Raw genomic sequence first — 18,985 nt, 5'->3', positions numbered from 1 at the left:
TACAAACTCGAGTGTTTGTAACGCGGTCATACCAATGTACCCCTAAAATTCAGGGTAGACATCGATTCTTAAAGTTCAAATGTCAAGACTTAGTAATAATAAATAATATTAATAATATCGACTGGAGGTACTTGATGGAATTTTAATTTAAATTCTAATGGATTTAAGTTTTGTACTATTCTATTTGAGTTGTTTTTTGAGACCCGGGTTTCACCTTTCGGCATCTTCAGGCACTATGTGCGCTCACAAAATTGTAAATACACACTGACAATCAATGCAAATAATTCTAAATTATATAAGAAATTAATACAATAAAGTAGATAAAAACTTTATCATTTACCTATTAAGTCAAGGATTACAATAGAAACAAATAACCAACAAATTATGAATAATTGAAGTGTTTATAAAAAACTCCTATCACTAATAATATAATCAATAGGTATATACTTCGTCAAGTTAAGTCATTAATAAATAATAATCAATAAAATACTACATTCAAGACGTAATATACCAAAAACCTACACTCGTGTATGCAGTGCTACGGCGGCCATCTTGAAAAATAGTTGGCAATGTTTAGTTTTTCTGTCATATATCATTCATAAATTCAAATAAAAGTTGAATAACATTAAAAATGTAGGTCTTTAATACAAAAATTATCATGTCTACAATAGTTATCCAGCTGCAAAGTATGTAGAATATGTGCACAAAACAGATCTCGGATTTATTGAAGTGTTTAAATGTTAGGAGAGCATTTAATTCACTGTGCATCTCACTATTTTATTAAATAATAATGGAAGAATATTTGAAATCGGCTGTTTTTCTCCGAGATGGTGCCAGTAGCACTTATTGAAAACTAGTGACCTATATTTATAATATGAAAGGCCTCCCACGTATTGCATTACCTAATTTTACCTACATAAAAAATAATTTTATTGTAAAAATAATTATTGATTTTAGTACAGTACGTTTAGTACATATTATAGAAAACACAATAAAAATAATTTTATTAAACAATTTTTTTTATTGAACGAATGTGCATGAGATGTTTTGAAGTTATGTATAATATATAAAAATAATTATACAATATATATTTCCATGTCAGTTATCAGTCATCATCACATTTAATTTTGAAAACTTTTAAGTTATCTTTTATTAACTATGAAACTAGACACGTCTTCTACTTTAAACTCATTTTTATATATTTTATCTCTGTCTGTCATTGCTTGAACTTTGTACGAGTACCTACATACTTTATTAAGTTTAAATCAAAGCCGTTTGCTCCGAATTTTCTGATTTTCTGTCGACGAAATTAATCAAATGACATTTTAAGAGAGTCATACATATAAATAAATACTATTCGCATAGATAAATAACTTTAATACAAAATAAATAAACGTTTCTTAAAAAATAATGTGTGTATTGAATAATGTTAATATTATATGATATAATTTTAAAATTTACTTAACAATTCCGTAAAAATTACATTTCAACCCCTCTGGGGGTTGCAATCAATAGGTTCGGTACTCATGGGCTTGACAAATTTCCATATAAGTTTTAAACCACCAATTCGACTGAGCGAAAACCCGTAAAAATAATGATAAACCAACTAATTCAATATGTCCATACAAATCAAAAATTATGTCGCAGGTTTATGAGTGAGTATTTTAGTGATAAGTTTGGAACCCTAGAGTATGTTTAGATTTTTTATTACGTAGAAAATTGTCAGTTTATTTTTCATCATAATTATAATATTTTGTTTATTGTTTTTTTTTAATAGAGGCTGGGAAGCGTACGTGGGGAACCTATTGGCTACGTTCTTGGTCTGCCTTTAGTCGGTGGTCTTCCATACTTCCCTGGCAACTTCTCAAAGCAAGACGCTGCAGTGTCAGAGGCATTCTTATCACTTGTGGTAACTTTTGCAAAGAGCGGTGACCCCAATGGAAAACCCGGTGATCCTACTCCAGCGCAGTATGCTGATTATGGGAGAGAGAGAGCTAGATATAAAGGAGTCACGTGGCCACCGTTTGAACTCAGTACCCAGCAGTACCTATCTTTAGGTAAGTAGTTATTTGGTAATAATTTATTTCTGTGAATGTGCTATACACAAAAAATTGTATTTTCATTTTTTAATTTAGTACAAAATTTGTTAAGTTAATATATTTATTGTTGATGTTATTTTCAGCATGAAAAGTTAATATAATTATGTTAATGCAATTGTTATTTAGTTAATCAACTTAAAACTGTTAACAAATCCCTATCATAAAATTAATGACCGAATTTCCCAACAGAAACCTTAAAATAATAAGATGATTATAATCATTCATATAAATTTACATACGACAACATAAAAGAATATCTACTTACTGCCTTTTGAATTTATACTATAACATTAATATAAAAATAATAAAAAAAAAGATATGACAAAATAAAAAAAACATTAAAAAAACTTTGAGCAACGAGAAAAATCCCCGAAAAGTTAGTTTTCGCGGAAAAAAATTGAGCATCTGATTGAATTAGTTACGTTTTTATTATTTTGCCCACGTCGCGTTCATATCTAGTTAAAAGTTTTGAAATGATTATTCCTTGTTTATTAAAAGAAAACGAAATGCTCGGTATCTGGTTGTGTACATACCAAAAACTTTTAAAATCATATCCACAAAGAATACATAAAAAATAGTTAAAACCACATTGAAGCTGTGATAATATTTCTCTGGTTCTAAAAAGTTTTTCGTATTTTTTAATTGAAAACTATAATAGAATTATTTTCTCCGCGTTGGAAGAATTTAATGCATTGCTCAGCAATAAAATAAATGGCTGCCGGGTTTTGATGTCTCTTGTTTTCGTTACTAATGAATAGTTATATATACTAACGTGATCGTTTATCAAATTTTTTCGTTAAAAGCTATACCAAGAGGCGGGAAATCATTCGAATTTCTTCGCGGCGACCAAATCGACTGCCTTCAAATGCAAAATGGTTACTTAAATATTATTTTTGTTTAAATATTTTTGTGCTAAGACAAATATTCTTCAGATTGCTTTCATTTTCAAGCAAAAGCATAGAGTTTTTGAGTAATGTTTTTTCTAGTTTTATTATTGCAATCATTAAATAAACGCGAGAAAAAAATGCTTCAGATTGATATCAGATGTATATGCTCTGTTCAGTGTCACAAGAAGGAAAGCCGACAATAGAGGGTGCTTTTACAATTTAATATTATTAGAGAATAATACTATAGTTGATGTGTTATCCATAGAATTTTGAACTAAATAAAAACAAAATAGCTAAGTACACAAATAGTTTATTATTATTTAAAAAAATGTTTTTATTTCTTCAATATTTCTTTGTTATTTTGTTTACGCTAGGTTATAAAATAACATTTGCAGATTGGATAAATGAATAATATGTATATATCAAATTTTGTTTTATTTATGCGATGTTTATTATGAAAACAAGTGTCTCGAAAGCTGGCGATTTTAGGTGTTTCACTCGTTTATCCTTTAAAAAAATAGTCTTGTGATACTAATGCATAACGTTTTTTGGTACTGTTCGGCTATGAGGAATACAGCGGTTAGTTTCGGTTAGGTTGGGTTAGGTTAGGTAAGGTTAGGTTTGTGACATGACCCGGCTCACGGCTAGCTCAATAATGCTACCGGGCCGTCACTGAGGAGACTAGTGATGAATTAGGAGAGGTGGATCTCCTTTGTAGTATCACAACTTTTGAATCCCCGAATAAAACTCTCAGCTGGTGTGGTGCCGAATTTATCCAGGTACCAGAGTTCACAGTCACACAATAAGGTTAACTGTCATTGTTCCCGTAATTAAATCTCATTAAAGTATCAGCAAACTATTTATTTGTTCACTATAGGATCTCTGTGAAATCTTTCACAAATTCCCGAAAAGTCACACCTAATTCAGAGAATGTATACGCAGATATTCTTTGGATATTTTTAATTCATGAAATATTTTCCCATAAGAAAGAAAATATAAATTATTCTTTGGTCACACAGTATTAGGTTTATAAAAGAATAGAATTATTTTATTGTTGTTTATAAAGTTTATTTATGTTCACAGTGTATTTACAAATATTTATTTGTGTTTACAGACTTGTTTACAAAAGGTTTGCTTAATGTTTACAAATTTATTTACTAAAATTTGTTTTTATGTTTATGAATTTGTTTACTAAAATTTATTTTATAATTATGTTTACTTAATAAAGTTTCAAAAATTTATTTTATAATCCCGAAAAGATTTGTAAAATTTATTATTACAGACTGAGTTTATTAATTTGTTTTTATAAAACAAATCCGATCGCGTAATTTATCTCGATTACGTCACCTCGTATGATGAGTAATGAAAAATAAAATTAATCTGCGGCGCGTCACTATCGACAGATACGTAGTATTCGTGCTACGTTTTAGCGGCCGACGTCACTACCGACAGATACGAGTTATTCGCGCTACGTTTTGCCCGTCGAAGGGGACTTACTGGTACGTATGAATCGCGAATGTACTGAGAACCGTGTCCCACAAGCTCGCAGAGAGGTCTGCTGCTTACTGAAGATCGCCGGTGAGAAGTGTAGAAACTAATGATTTTACGGAAAAAGGATGTCACCTTTTATACCCTCGGGATGGAGGTTTAACAGGAAACAGTCCGTAAGGGATAGCAGATGTATATCTTTCTCTCACGGGATAAATTTACGTATATCTCCCGTTCCTGGCAACTTTCTAATAGAGATATCTTCTAATTAAATCGGGTTAAATTTACTCTACTTTATTTCCGCAAAATTAAGACTTAATAGGGGTGTTTTAAGCACCCTCTAGAACATGTCCTTTAAATACGTAGTTACGGTGACGTCAGCAAAATAGTTGATTTTATATGATTTTTCGTGTTCAAACGAAGGGGAAAGTTTTTAGCTTTCCAACGAGGTATCGAAATAAGTATTCGGGTACTAAATAAGGGAATGGCAGTCTTTAAATTTAAAATGTCAAAATGAAAGGTTGACACCCACGTACTAGTCCTTTCCACCACTCTTGGCCTTTTTAGGCCAATAGAATTTTACTAAGTTTTAATAAAACTATTTGGAGCCGCAGAAAACGTTTCATTCGATATTTACCTTTCGGACGAACATTATTACGTGAAAATACTATAATATTATACTTAACATTTCAACTTAAATATATAAATGCTTAATCCTAACAAGATGTTATTTACAAGCGACTACAAATTTATTTAGTCTTTAATAGTGGCTTTTCCATAGTAATCTAAACGTAACCTTGAATCTATTTTTATCTGGCAACTCAACACAGCCGGGCCGTAAATTCTAGTCGAACAGAATTCAGTTAAGGTTCAAGGTCACGCGTCAATTTATGTTTTTAGTTGTAGTATTTGATTCTTTTATTTATCCAAGACGCGATTAAGATTTATTATTGTTTATGGGTAGAAACCCATCTATACCAGAATCTTAAGTTTTTCCAATTGTTACTTTTACAATATTCATTATAGTCAGCGAGTTATAGCATTAACAAAATCTATAATTATAATTACGCGTCTATAGATATAGATACGCGTTTACAGTATTTTTATAACGGTAGTTAGCTTCTATCTTGTATTGATAAAATTAGTATTAAAATTCTTTATTCATAATTATACAGTATATAAATTTATAAATATTCAATTTTCTCTTTCAATTCTCATACATTTCCATTATTGCTATAAAAGTTATTGAAGCATGTACTTGCTAAATTTTACGTAAACAATCTCTCCCATAACTTATTTTCTAAGTTTAATGGAGATTTCCCGGAAATTATTTCCAAAATAACATCGCGCCAAATCTACGCGACGTGTCATCTCGAGGCCTGTGGTCACAGCGTTCCAATTACACTTTAGCAGTCTCGATTCTTAAAGGCGAAATTTTTTACGTAAAATTTTATTACATTTACAAAGAAAAGGTTAACAACATACATTTTACTTCCTGTTACTAAACGATTACGCTAGTGGTTACCTGTTCATAGTCTTTTTGACCATTTCATTCTTGATTCTTCCATAGTTTAGGACCATGGGACTTATATATTCTGTTTGTACCTCGTCGTGAGGTTGTCGCACGGCTATTTGAGAAGTAGAATTGACTACAAGGCTAGATTTGTATAGTTATGTCGTTAAACCATACTCTGCCATAAACACTAACTGAAGGTCGGCGTTTTTGTTCGTGTCATTTGGTTAGGTTAACCTAACAAATAATCCAGTTTATCGGCTATTTTCCAAATGTGTTTGCCGCTGTATTCCTGATAACCGTCTCGTTTCGTTTCGTTTATATCAGAATGAAAGTGTAAAACATAAATAATCTATTTGGAATCTTGTCTTTACATTTCACTTTCATATAATTTTAATAAAAGCTGCACAGAATGAGGGTATCTTCGACATCTTTGACAGTGGGTATACATACATTCCTGAACGCCTTATAAATTTTCTGAAAGGAAAAGTTTCCTGGGCATACTCTTGGTCATGTTTATTTTTTTTATTTCGCAAAGCGATCAATCAAGATAACCGTAATCAATTATTTGAGATAACAATATTGAGGGTTTAATACGGCTCTTGTTTGTTGAAATCAATACGATTTCACTAAAGGGTGAAATTCATAAATCACGGCAGACTTGAAAACATCGACAGGTGATGCCAGGCCAACTGAACCAAAAAGATTTATCGGTTGTACAAACTCCGCGCTTACATTTTAAGGGGCAAAGTTTTGTACTAGACCAAACGTCACAAAAACTGGCTGGCAATATTCGCACAAGCTGGTGGTTTTCAATATGCGCCACTTTACGAGCCGGTTGTCAACATTGGGACCGTAGGAAAAACAATTTATTCTCAGTCGTTGTCCTATTACCAACGATCATAGCGCCCATAAGGGGAGGGGGGACTGATAGGGCTCTAGTCTGGGGGCCCGACGTGACGGTTCGACCTGACAAGTGAGATAAACACACATTATAAAATTGCTCTAATAGGAAAAAAGGCGCTATTTTCTTGGAAAGTATTAACATTTTAAAATACTTAAGGGGGAACATACTCAGCGTAGGTCAAAATGGACCTTTTGTTCTTTTTTAAAAGCATGATCCTGGACATACCTTAAACGTTGTAGATAATCTATTTATATATATTTGGAGCCTTATTATCTTTTTTATTTATTTTAAACATTTGATGACTGCATAAAGTATTTTTATTACATAAATAGTATTCTTTTAAGCCTCTCGCTCTAATGTTTTAGAATATAGTCATATTTCGGTACATAACTGTGCAGTGGTGTTAAGATTTTTTACATTTATTAATTTTTAAACGCATTTATAAAACCGTTAGTATAATTTATGACGAGATTATTTTAGTAAAATATTTACGATAAAAAATTATATTGATAATCTCTGTGATCCCAAATTTGACAAGAATTCGGCATTTTATTATTCAATAAATGGGCAAGATTATTCAGACCATTCCACTGCCTTTAACCCTTGTGATGGGTAGGGGGCCCGCCAAAGATCCTGGCTTGGCCTATATTTGCCATATGATTCCAGTCATTTGTCCTCAAATCTACAAGAATGAATTTATTGATACGACTGGCGATTCAGGTGATTCTGATTAAATGCTCTCAATATCATATCTTAAAAGCATTTGTACTTTTGATACTACGCATTTGCATTCGGAAAGGTACCCGATAGTGTGCTCAGAAAAGTTTTCAGTAATATGAGCGGAAATGTCCAAAAATATTACATTAAAATCGCTTGTAACTTTTGCAGAAATAAGCATCGCAAAACAAAAATTACTACCAAGTTTTTATTTTACAACGTTTTTATTAGGTCGTATTCTTATTTGTCCGATGGTTGTTTATCCAATACAAATATTGCAATCGATTTTTAACTAACTTTTCGACTAGCTAGTCATTTCAAACTTTAAACACGGTGCCAATGCATTTTTTAATACTTTTAGCCATCTTTAAGGAGAATTGAATTCATTTTCAGTTATTTCTGTTTTGTATGAAATGTTATTTTGGAAGAAATCCGTAATCCAATCCACTATTATTGGTTGCTAGGGAGTCTAAGGTTGCAGAAACTAAATTATTAATATATACGTGCGTTACTATGGAAATCAATATGAAATGTCAAAATGACATTTCAGTATTATTTCTATCAAGTACAAATTTTTTTGATCGTTTAAGCTAGTTAAGTCAAGTTTATATGATTCAACAGAAAATTTAAAAACGTTGTATATAAAAAGTTCTTGTTATCTTGTAATTATTTATTTATTTGTTTCTTTGTACATCACAACAGGCCATGAAGCCCAATTGGAGTGGCAAAACTCCCAGGCTTGAGAAATTTACATATGAGATTATGTAAATACAGTTTGACCTTACCGAGAATCATACCTAGAGCTCCCGAATGGAAAGCCAGCGCCTTACGCACTGCACCACAAAAGTCGCCAACAAGTTACAAGCAAAGCAGTCCCCTACCGGTCAGACCTTTAAAGCGGGCTTAAAGGGGAACAGGCTTCAATAACTGCATTCCGGCGGCGACTTAATGAACATAATTTTATAGGATCTCAATTAATTTGAACGTTTACGTTGTATTTAATAAACAAAATAAATTCATAAAACAATTCTTTCACTAATTTAGTAATAATTACAATAAGTATTTTTTTATTTTCATTTTGCATAATACTGCGTTATTATCGTTGCAAACTTCCAAATAGACGTAAATTTCTCATTACATATTATAGAAAGTATTGCAAACTACATACATAACTGCAATATAAATGGCTTTATGTTAGATACTCAAAAAACTCTGCTTGAAATTGTTTTCTGTTAGTTTGTTATTTAGCCTTTCAATAAAAAAAAACTCATATGATATACTGATTTTATTATAAATGTACCTGTTTACATATAACAAAATATTTTCATGAGTTTTTGATCGGTTATATAATTGTTCTAAGATGATTGATGCAACTTTTCACTATACGCGAACTATTTAGCATGGTGTATTATTAATGATTGCCCAATACTAAAAAAATAAGGATGTACTCTTGAAACACTGCTTAGGCAAAATGATTATGAAATCGATTTCCAAAATCTTATGAAATATCTATAAAAGAACAAAATAACATAAACAATATTCAAAATATCGAATACTGGTAATTAAACAATTAAGATACTAGAATCTAGAGACTTCAAATACCTCTTTATGCATGTAAATTATTTAAAACGTATGAGATTATGTAAATATGATACTAGTCTAGGAAGTTTCAATATTGCATACTCATGCAAACACTATTATTAGCTTTATTAATAATAGCCACTTAAAAAAATAAAATATGTGTTATTAACTAAACGATAAATTTTTACTACATTCAGCGCTGACGGCACAGCGTTTGTGTCCTCATTAGTAGGACATTTGATATAATTAGCATGTTATTTAAATGTGGTAATTAAATAGTTATTAAATTCTCGGCGGTAAAGAAGTAAATACATTTTATATTTGTCTTGATTTATCTGTCTGACACACGGACATACTGTGTGCCAGCTCTGACAGATGTAAATTTGTATGCTAAAGATGTTGCGTCTTTGTTGTATAATCGCATCAATGAAACACCAACGTTCTCCCTCACATGCGCACTGTTCCAAATCGTTTAGTTACTTATTTGCATTTTGCTCTCACGCTCTTGGTCCATTCATTGTATTGTATTTAATTTTCGTTATTTTTATAAAAAAATATGAGACAATACCAATGAAACTTACGTAAAATACACTGGCTTCATCGAAATATATACCTACTAACCAATATTGTATTCAAATTGATGCGTTCTTTAGCAATAAATATTTTTACCAAAAAATGGTTTGTTTTTTATATAAGAAAGTATTATTGAAGACATCGAGAACAATTTTGATAGGTGGCGCTGCCACCTGGTAGTTGTTTCTAGTATATAATAAACAACCACTATACAACCGTATAAAAAGTGTACATTAAAAACCACTTACAATTAAAATATTTTTAAAAAATCAGAAAATAAGAGAACCACTGTTGGTTCATAATCAATTAAATGAAGTTACATAGTTAGTAAATCAAAATGACAAAACTTTTAGTTCGTGTTGAAATACAAAATAATCACAATTCACAATAATTAAAAGATTTTTAAATAATATTTACGCTCGCCAATTTTGGTGATGTTGACTATAGTTGCGTAAAAGTATCTTAGTTGCACAACCCTGTTAAAATTAATCTTGGTAATGGAAGGACTGCATTTATATAATTTTCGAGTAAACTCGTTTTTATCGCTGTAGTTATAAACATCTCAGGACCTTCAGTATGACTGACATTTTCTCCACTTTGATAATTTATGCAAATTTATGAAACGTTCCAAGAAGTTACCTAGACTTGTCATACACTTTGAGAAAATAAGGTTTTTGTACTTTCGTTACTTTGATACTTGTAGAAATTTGACGAAATTTTACTTTAATAGTTCTTTATTTTTTACCAAGTCACTGTATTCACTCCGAATCTGTATATTATTATGAGAACATAATCAGGAAAACTGTAAGTTGTTAACATACCATAATACAAAACAAGACCGGAAGTTATGTGTATGTGAATATAGAGACTTTGAAAGATGTAGTATTTTTTGTGATTCGTCTATCTGTCATGATGCCAGTCTCGGAAGTGGCGATAGCGATACCTCCGCAACGTACTAATGCTAGTTTTTGATGGCCAAATCAGTGACAATTTTCAGTCATGTAATCCTGACAAAAAGGAAGAATAATAATGATATCAATATAATAGTATCCATATGAAAGTGAAGCGAGCAATTAGTGTCTTTCAAATACCAAGTAAAAAGGGTGAAAAAGGCAATCTACGAGTACTTCCAGGGTTAGAACCATGAATTTTTGCGTACATACTGTGCGCTTGAAGTACTAAGTTATATCTATGAGGAATGGGATCCACAACCTCTACCATGGTTGACATCATGAATTTTTGTGTATACTATCGTCTCAGGTAGAATCATAAAACAATCTGCCTCCCCCATATTGTGTATACTCCGTGTCCGGAAATTTGTGCGTATGCAGTTTGCCGTATGTTTGCTGTGAAATGTTGAATCGGTGATATATGGTCATATATTAAAGACCCTCCAATCTCTTTTGGTCGTTTAGTACTGAGATAAAATTCATTTCTAAATAAAACGCGGTTTTTTTTTGAGTTTACAGGAAGCCAGCGGCAAACAAATTAAAAAAAACGATATATTAGATATTTTTTTAGGTTAGGTTATGTTAGGTTAGGTTAGGTTTTCATTCTTGAATTCATGAATTTTGTCAAAATTGGCAATGAAAATTGGCGCAGATCCAGCCTGGCTTCCTATAAACCGACTTGTACCAAAAACACCAACAAAATATGTAATACAAACTATCGAAATCAATAATAGCTTACAGCAACTTGTGGTACAGTGAAATGTAATAAGTACAATTTAAATGTAACCGTATACTCAAATCCACCCAGCACTTGGACTAAACCGATTTACCCCCGTAATATTTTCATTATTAAAACGATGAGTCGAAATTATTTACATTGCTAACTATTATAATTTTAGGTATCGTTATTTGACGGTATTTATTTAGAGTTTTCTTTGTAACTAATTTAGTAGCCTCTAAAATATGACAAACATTCATCTAGTATTTGGAATAATATTTTCAAAATGAACTGCCACGAAACAACTATGGCATACGTCTATTAAAAACCTAATTATTGTAATTATATTAGAATCACTACCTATAAATATTATTTTAGCTTAAAATACTTACTGAACGTACTTATATATATATATATTGAATTCATAAAATTTGGATAATGATTTTGTTCAGTAATTAAAATTGCATTGCATATTCGTGAATATTTATTGGTCTTTCAGTGCTATAATAAATTATTAATTTTATATTTATGAAACTTTGTGTCATAGTATACCCGCTTTATAAATCAATTGAGAGGTTATTAAATGTATCCGAATCATTTACAGCAAAAGATTAATGTCATGTTATAAACATGTGCAGAAAATTTATGATTTTAATTATATTCACATATTGGGAGCATAAATTTATTTAATCAGAACGTTGATTTTGTCATAAAAGAGTCGTGCGTTAATATCAGGAGAGAATTTAATATAATTATTATGAAATTTGATGAAAGCATTGAAAAATGAAAGTATATATTATTATATAAAATACATGAACGATATTTTCCCTTATAGCGATATATTTTCAAATCACAAATTCAAAAATTATAATGAATATGTAAATAAAAAAGAACTATTTCATTAATTAAAAGAAAAAAATAAATAATGTAATTATCTATTTTTTATTCAACGAATAATTTACAAGATTAAGGAATGTAAAGTTAAAATAATTGGAAAATCCAAGTAAGATCATGGTAACGCGCGTGATTGAACATGTACCGTTTTAAAAAATATATATTTTTTTCGGTTAGGTACATGTTCAAACACGCGCGTTAACATGATCTTACTCCCTACTTCATTTATCGTTTGTAAATTTATGGCTACGTCCGTATGTTGTAGCTTAGCCACTGGGAAATGCCAATAGAAATGGCGTATTTCAAAAAAATACTAACTTATTCTTAGGTCAATAATTATTATAATGCAAACATTATTCGTAGAATGTTTATTAAATTTGAATGCTCAAAAACATAGCTTATAATTTGTATCTTTAGAATTATCTTTGAATGTTTAAATCTTGCCCATTTTAGAATAATAAAATGCCTAATTCTTGTCAAATTTGGGATCACAAAGATTATAAAATATAATTTTTATCGTAAATATGTCACTATATAATGTTAACGTTATTTTTACTAAGAGTTTTGTAAATGCGTTTAAAAATTAATAAACCTAAAAAATATTAACACCACTGCACATGGATGTACCGAAATATGGCTATATTCTAAAACATTAGAGCGAGAGGTTTAAAAGAATACTATTTTATGTAATAAAAATACTTTATGCAGTCATCAAATGTTTCAAATAAATATAAATGACAATAAAGCTTCAAATCTATATAAATAGATTACCTACAACGTTTAAGAAATGTCCAGGATCATGCTTTGAAAATAGCATAAAATCTCCATTTTTACCTACGCGGCGCACGTCCCCCCTTAATACTTTGATTTATAATACAAAAATCGATAGCCAATACGTAACGCAATTTAGTAAGCAGTTCAGAGAGTATTGTACGAACCATTAGTTATAATTAGTCACAATTAGATAAGATACCTATAAATAACATACTGGCGCAATTCCCGAGAGACGCAGATTCGAATACTTCTTGTTGTCGATATTTTTCAAAAAGTTTTTTATATTGGTTATATATTTCTCAAAAGTGTTTTTAAATTATATATGTTCAATAAATAATTTTATGTAAGTAACTATTTTGACACGGTTAAAAAAGATCTATTTATAATTGATAATTTTAAATTATGCCCACTTGTCTAGTAATGTAATTGAAAATGTGGGACTCGCTGAATACTAATTGTATGTACAAGAAATAATTATCGTAAATGTATAATAGGTATTAAAAAAATGTCAATATTAGGGTATGCAATATTCAATTTGTACGATAATACCAACTTCTGGGATCTGGTCTCTGGAATGGAAAATATTGTATTCTTTATTTTTCAGTTTTTTATTACAACGTTTTTATTAGGTCGTATTCTTATTTGTCCGGTAGTTATGTATCCAGTAAAAATTTTGCAATCGATTTTGAACTAACTTCCCGACTAGCTAAACATTTGAAACTTTTAGAATATATCAGAACACGATGCCAATGCATTATTTTATTACTTTTAATTGAATTCATTTTCAGTTAATTCTGTTTTGTATGACGAGTTATTTCGGAAGAAAGCCGTAACAAGTAAAACACTATTATTATTATTAAATTATTAATATATACGTGCGTTACTATAGAAATCAATATGAAATGTCAAAATGACATTTCAGTATTCTATATTTCTATAAAGTACATTTTTTTTTGATCGTTTATGCTAGTCAAGTCAAGTTTATATGATTCAAAAGAAAATTTAAAAACCTTGTATATAAAAAGTTCTTTTTATCTTGTAATTATTTTAAATATAAACTTACGAAAAGTAACAGTGTTCATTAAAAATATAATATTCACAAAATGAAAAATGCAACAAAAGTCGTTTATCAGTCCCGTTTCCCTTTTCAAGTTTCAAACACGGTTCTGATTATTTTGGCTTTTTTTCTCTTCTTATAAAACCGAGAAGACAAAATAATATAAGATTTGGCACTGTTTGCATATGTTTCTAAAAGTCACGAATCAAGTCTAATACTTATTTATTTCGTTCAGTATTTTTGGCCGGCAACTTATTTTAATATACCTACTATACAACTCCTTCCCTGCTCAATCTTAATAAAAAAATGTCACTAATATATATTTGTTCATCGTCTACCTACACATCTCAGTAAATATACTAACTGAATAAAGGAATTGTAAAAAATACCATTTTCACCCATCTCGGGATCCCGGAATTGAGACGGTCTTCTTCATATTTTTGTTCTACATAATTTTCTTCTTTTCTTTCCGATATGACTACATTTCAACTTCGTGACTTTTTGGTTTTATTTATTTTTACGTGGTTTTTGAAGAGAGATATATATTGATGCCGTGTTTACTATTGCGTCGATCCCATTTAAATATTTTATTAATTTTGCTTTATATTCTTCTGTTTTTGGTTTTAAAAATAAAATTTTGTACATATTTTCCTGAAATAAACGCAGTACCTGCATATAGTTGTTTACTTGTTAATTCATTATTTTATTGAGGCTATACTAACTAATTAGTCCATCCACAGTTACCATAATTGGATGACCATTGATACTAGAATATCTTAGATCACACGCATCGTGAGTGTAAAACCAGTGTAAAACCAAGACATATTTTGGAGATATTAGGGTTTGAAGTCTTCTTTTTGTTAGGACAGATAGAGTTTCTAAAAAAACCATAATATTTGGTTTATATCTACATTATATTGCATGTTCTTTCAGTTACTTCACTTTCACATCACCAAGTTCACGACTTTTGCAGTTGTTTTCCATTTAATCTCGAAATTGAAAAATTTGCAGATGCCTTGGTTTTACACTCACGGTGCGACAAGTTCGCATCTTGCTGACTTTAATAAAAATTAGATCAAACTCGGATTAAGATTAAGAATACTAATCCCAAATATCCGGAATAAAAAACTCCGGTTATAAAAAGAATTAATTCAATAATAATTTATTATTTTATTACTCTACGTGGGTCAATAAATTACGAAGTTATGCCATGTGAATACATTTTAAATATTTTGGATTCAATTTTTTATAAGTTACTATTTATATATGGTAGAAGGTATTTTTTATTGTTTGAAGCATTTTTAGTGAACGGAAAATTTGTTGAGGGTGAATGATCAATAATTGGACACCGTATTAAATTTCGTTACTCGATCGGAAAATATAAAGAATGGCTTTATTGTGTATAGATGTTAAAAATGGAACAGGCTCCCATATAATAATCCTTTATCAGGCTTGAAATAAATAATATTGTAAGCATTAATCATAGTTATTTAAATAAACCATTTTAAGTCGTCTTTTTTATATTTCATGCAACCAGTTTTTAGATTTTCAACTTGTACGAGACTAACTTCAATCTAATATTAACTTCATATGGTATTTTGGGATTAGTATGGGACAATCTTTCTTCTAATTTATGTTTCACTGTAATTATTGAAGTATATTCTGGAAAAAAATAGTGTCTATACAAAAGTATCAAGATATTTATTTCTTCTTTAGGTGCCAAACCTAAAGTGAAGACACACTACCGTGGTCACAAAATGGCTCTGTGGCTCAACCTAATTCCTCAACTTCACCAGCCAGGAGCCACTGATGTTTCTATGCGTCACCACCACTTCAGAGAAAGAGATCCTCATTTCTATACAGGTAATTATAGTCATAAATACTATATAAAATTTTTACGTAGCTGTAATACATAGCAGCAATTATTATTATTAATTCCATTCATAAATTACATCACGATTTCTCCGAATTAAATCCTACTTGGTTCAAGAATTTTGTAAATTTTTGAGGTTTTTTCATGCTATTTTTTTCTAAAATAATCTTCTTCTTGGTCGTACACTCATGGCTGAGGATCATGACCACATTTGAATTTAACCATCTTTTGAGCGACCAAGACTTTCCATCCTTCTCGATCTTCCGCTTCTCTCAGGACAGAGTGGATGGTGCCCCCAGTCAGCTCTTTCACTTGGTCGCTCCAGCGCGCAGACGCTCTTCCTCTGCTTTGCCTTCCCTAGAAACCACCCAAATTAAACAAACTTTTTTGTTGGCGATGCGTATTGTTTGCTAAAGAAAAGTCTTTGTGAAATTCTACTGCCGTAAGTGATTTAAATAATTTGACAAATTCAGCGGTGAAATCTATGACCAGTGTGTCGTTGTCATTAGTGTGCACCTATTCATCAGTAGTAATATCGTAAGTATTATCTTCTTATTTCCCTTAAGTTACCTGACAAGTGTGATCTTTTTCTCTGATCTCCACAGCTTTCCTCTTTCCAAAAGTCACCCTTCGCAACTATTAAATAATGATTCATAATCATGATTCAGCACTATCGGTGTGAGAAAGAATAACGATATAATTTTAGAAGAACATATTCAGGATAATACAGTTATTACAAATTTCACACATAAGTTTTATAGTTGATAGCTACTTTACTTGTCAAACTACACTATATTATGTAGGTTCTGATATTGACACTGTTTTAAATATCGTCATTTCGCCTTCAAGCCCGGCGGTGTTTGCAAAACTTTACAGGAGAGATAAAAAACTGCATCTTAAAACTTCAATATACTTTCTTAAAGCAATTCCGGAATATATTGTAGTTTTTAAAAATATGAATTTTTTTTTTATATTTTTATAGTCGATGAAAAAACGCAAAAAACCACATCGTCGATTTTATTCAAACAAATTTCATGACAAATTAGCTTGACACCCACAAAGCTGCTTTTGAAAAATGGTGTGCTGAATTATTTCTATTTTTTTTTGGCGCGAAAATATTATTTTTAATTTCTATTTTAGAAAGTCATAAGATCACTATTAAAAATTTGTGGTAAAGGACGTTTTTGAGTTACATTTTAAAATAAGTTTTTCATTGATTATATTATCGTAATGTTAAATAACGACGTTTTTAGCCAATACATACTTTATTGCCATAATTCATATTAGCAAAATCAAATTGGTATCATTTTAATTAATAGATTTGGTTAGTCGATAGGTTTTTAAATGGCTTTTTGAATTTTTGAATTTATTACACATTGGATGAAATTACACAGAGAATATTATATTGTAATATTTTTTATAAGATTTTGACTTTGGTTTTTTAAAATATATGCTTCACTTTATGAACATTTTAATCGGTTTCGAAGGTGAAACAACGATATAATTTAATTGTTTTAGGTGGATTTTCTGTAAAGTACCAAATGGTTATAATATCATAATATTACATTATGTTGTTTTCATTTATAACAGGCCCCGTCCGTCCCGAATCGTACACGTTGATGTTTACACGGGCCGAAATGGGTCTGGTAGGTGATAGAGGTGAGTCAACAGAGTGCGAACCGTCCGTCGAGGAGTTAGGTGAGAGTGATGAAGACGAGATTGATTCAGATACGACGCTTCCGGTGGAGAACGACGAAGATCTTTTTCAACGGCTTGCCAACAAACACTTCTACAGGTATGCCAATTATTTTTTGACACTGATATCGTAATGACACTTTAGCGTTAAAAACATTAAAATTTTGTTAAGTTAACTTTGAAATTAACAAAGTTATAAAGCCTCTTTACCAAATAATATTGACATACACTTCGCTATCATGAGCTGTAAACAATTATAAAACTTAATTAAATTTACGTCTTGTAAGCAAAAATAAATTTTTATTAAATATTTTTAAATAATTATTTAATAGTTGAAGGACTAAGGATTAAACATGCATAAGTGACATAAAATGAAAAAAGGTAGGAGTAGTTTTTACATCGTCTCATACATACGTATTTATACGTGAAACAGTATTCAAATGAGTAATTAATTTTTATGATGGCTCTTTGGTTCCAACATTGGATTACAATCGGTGGATTTTTCTGTATAAGATGGTGCTATTATTTTCACATCAATACATGAAATCTGAATATTTTTGCTTTCCTTGTACTTTTCTCTATATATCAATAGAAATAAAGAAATATCAGTATTAAAAAATATATGGATAATAATATGGGAATAATACATCAATACATGTGAGGCGTGTAATTACAAAAAGCGACAAGTCCAAAATTCAATATTTTCGGGAAACAACGTTTTTATGTTTCAAGCTTCAATTATTTGTTTTAACGTGAGATTATTTTTTCCGTTGTATTCTATGTCAAAATTAGAACCAAATGGAAATTTATTTCAGCCGATAAACTCTTAAATGTAATAAATATAGGCAAAATAAAATTGGACGTAGCGCTATTTGTACCTCACTTTTTTATTTACTCCGCATAAAGAAAATATTTCCGTGGCACTGTCATGAGTTTACCAGATGCTACAGCATGGGAGACGCTTTTTTCAATATTGAAAGTTCCCTTATTGGTTGACTTAAGCACGCGTGAAATCAACCAAGCTTTAAATAATATGAAACACGGACACGCGCTTTTTGTAATAAATCGAGAGTAACAGTATTTTTTTTCGTAGGGTTATGTCGCGTTTTGGAATTTATAGATCAAAACATTTTGTGTAAAATTATACAAAGAATATGTGCGTTTTTTCTTCTCAATTTTGAACAAATGTGGACTTAACGCTTTTTGGAATTAGACGCCTCATGTCATGTAATATTTAAAATCGCATAAATATAAATTTG

General features: G+C 30.3%; 1 protein-coding gene across 1 annotated transcript in view; it reads left to right on the top strand.

Moving 5' to 3' along the window:
* Nucleotides 1-18,985, top strand: part of LOC147066059 (neuroligin-1-like) — a 124,522-nt gene that overhangs the window by 89,286 nt on the left and 16,251 nt on the right. Inside the window, exons 7-9 of the mRNA XM_085955716.1 lie at nucleotides 1,778-2,057; nucleotides 15,875-16,021; nucleotides 17,622-17,826. Of these exons, the coding sequence (XP_085811842.1) occupies nucleotides 1,778-2,057; nucleotides 15,875-16,021; nucleotides 17,622-17,826 (632 nt within the window). The remainder of the gene's footprint in view (nucleotides 1-1,777; nucleotides 2,058-15,874; nucleotides 16,022-17,621; nucleotides 17,827-18,985) is intronic.

The sequence above is a fragment of the Rhyacophila brunnea genome, unplaced genomic scaffold (assembly GCF_057557595.1).
Source record: "Rhyacophila brunnea isolate RB1 unplaced genomic scaffold, BYU_Rbru_1.0 scaffold_5, whole genome shotgun sequence".
Taxonomy (NCBI): Eukaryota; Metazoa; Arthropoda; class Insecta; order Trichoptera; family Rhyacophilidae; genus Rhyacophila; species Rhyacophila brunnea.
This window is presented reverse-complemented; position numbering and strand designations above follow the sequence as displayed.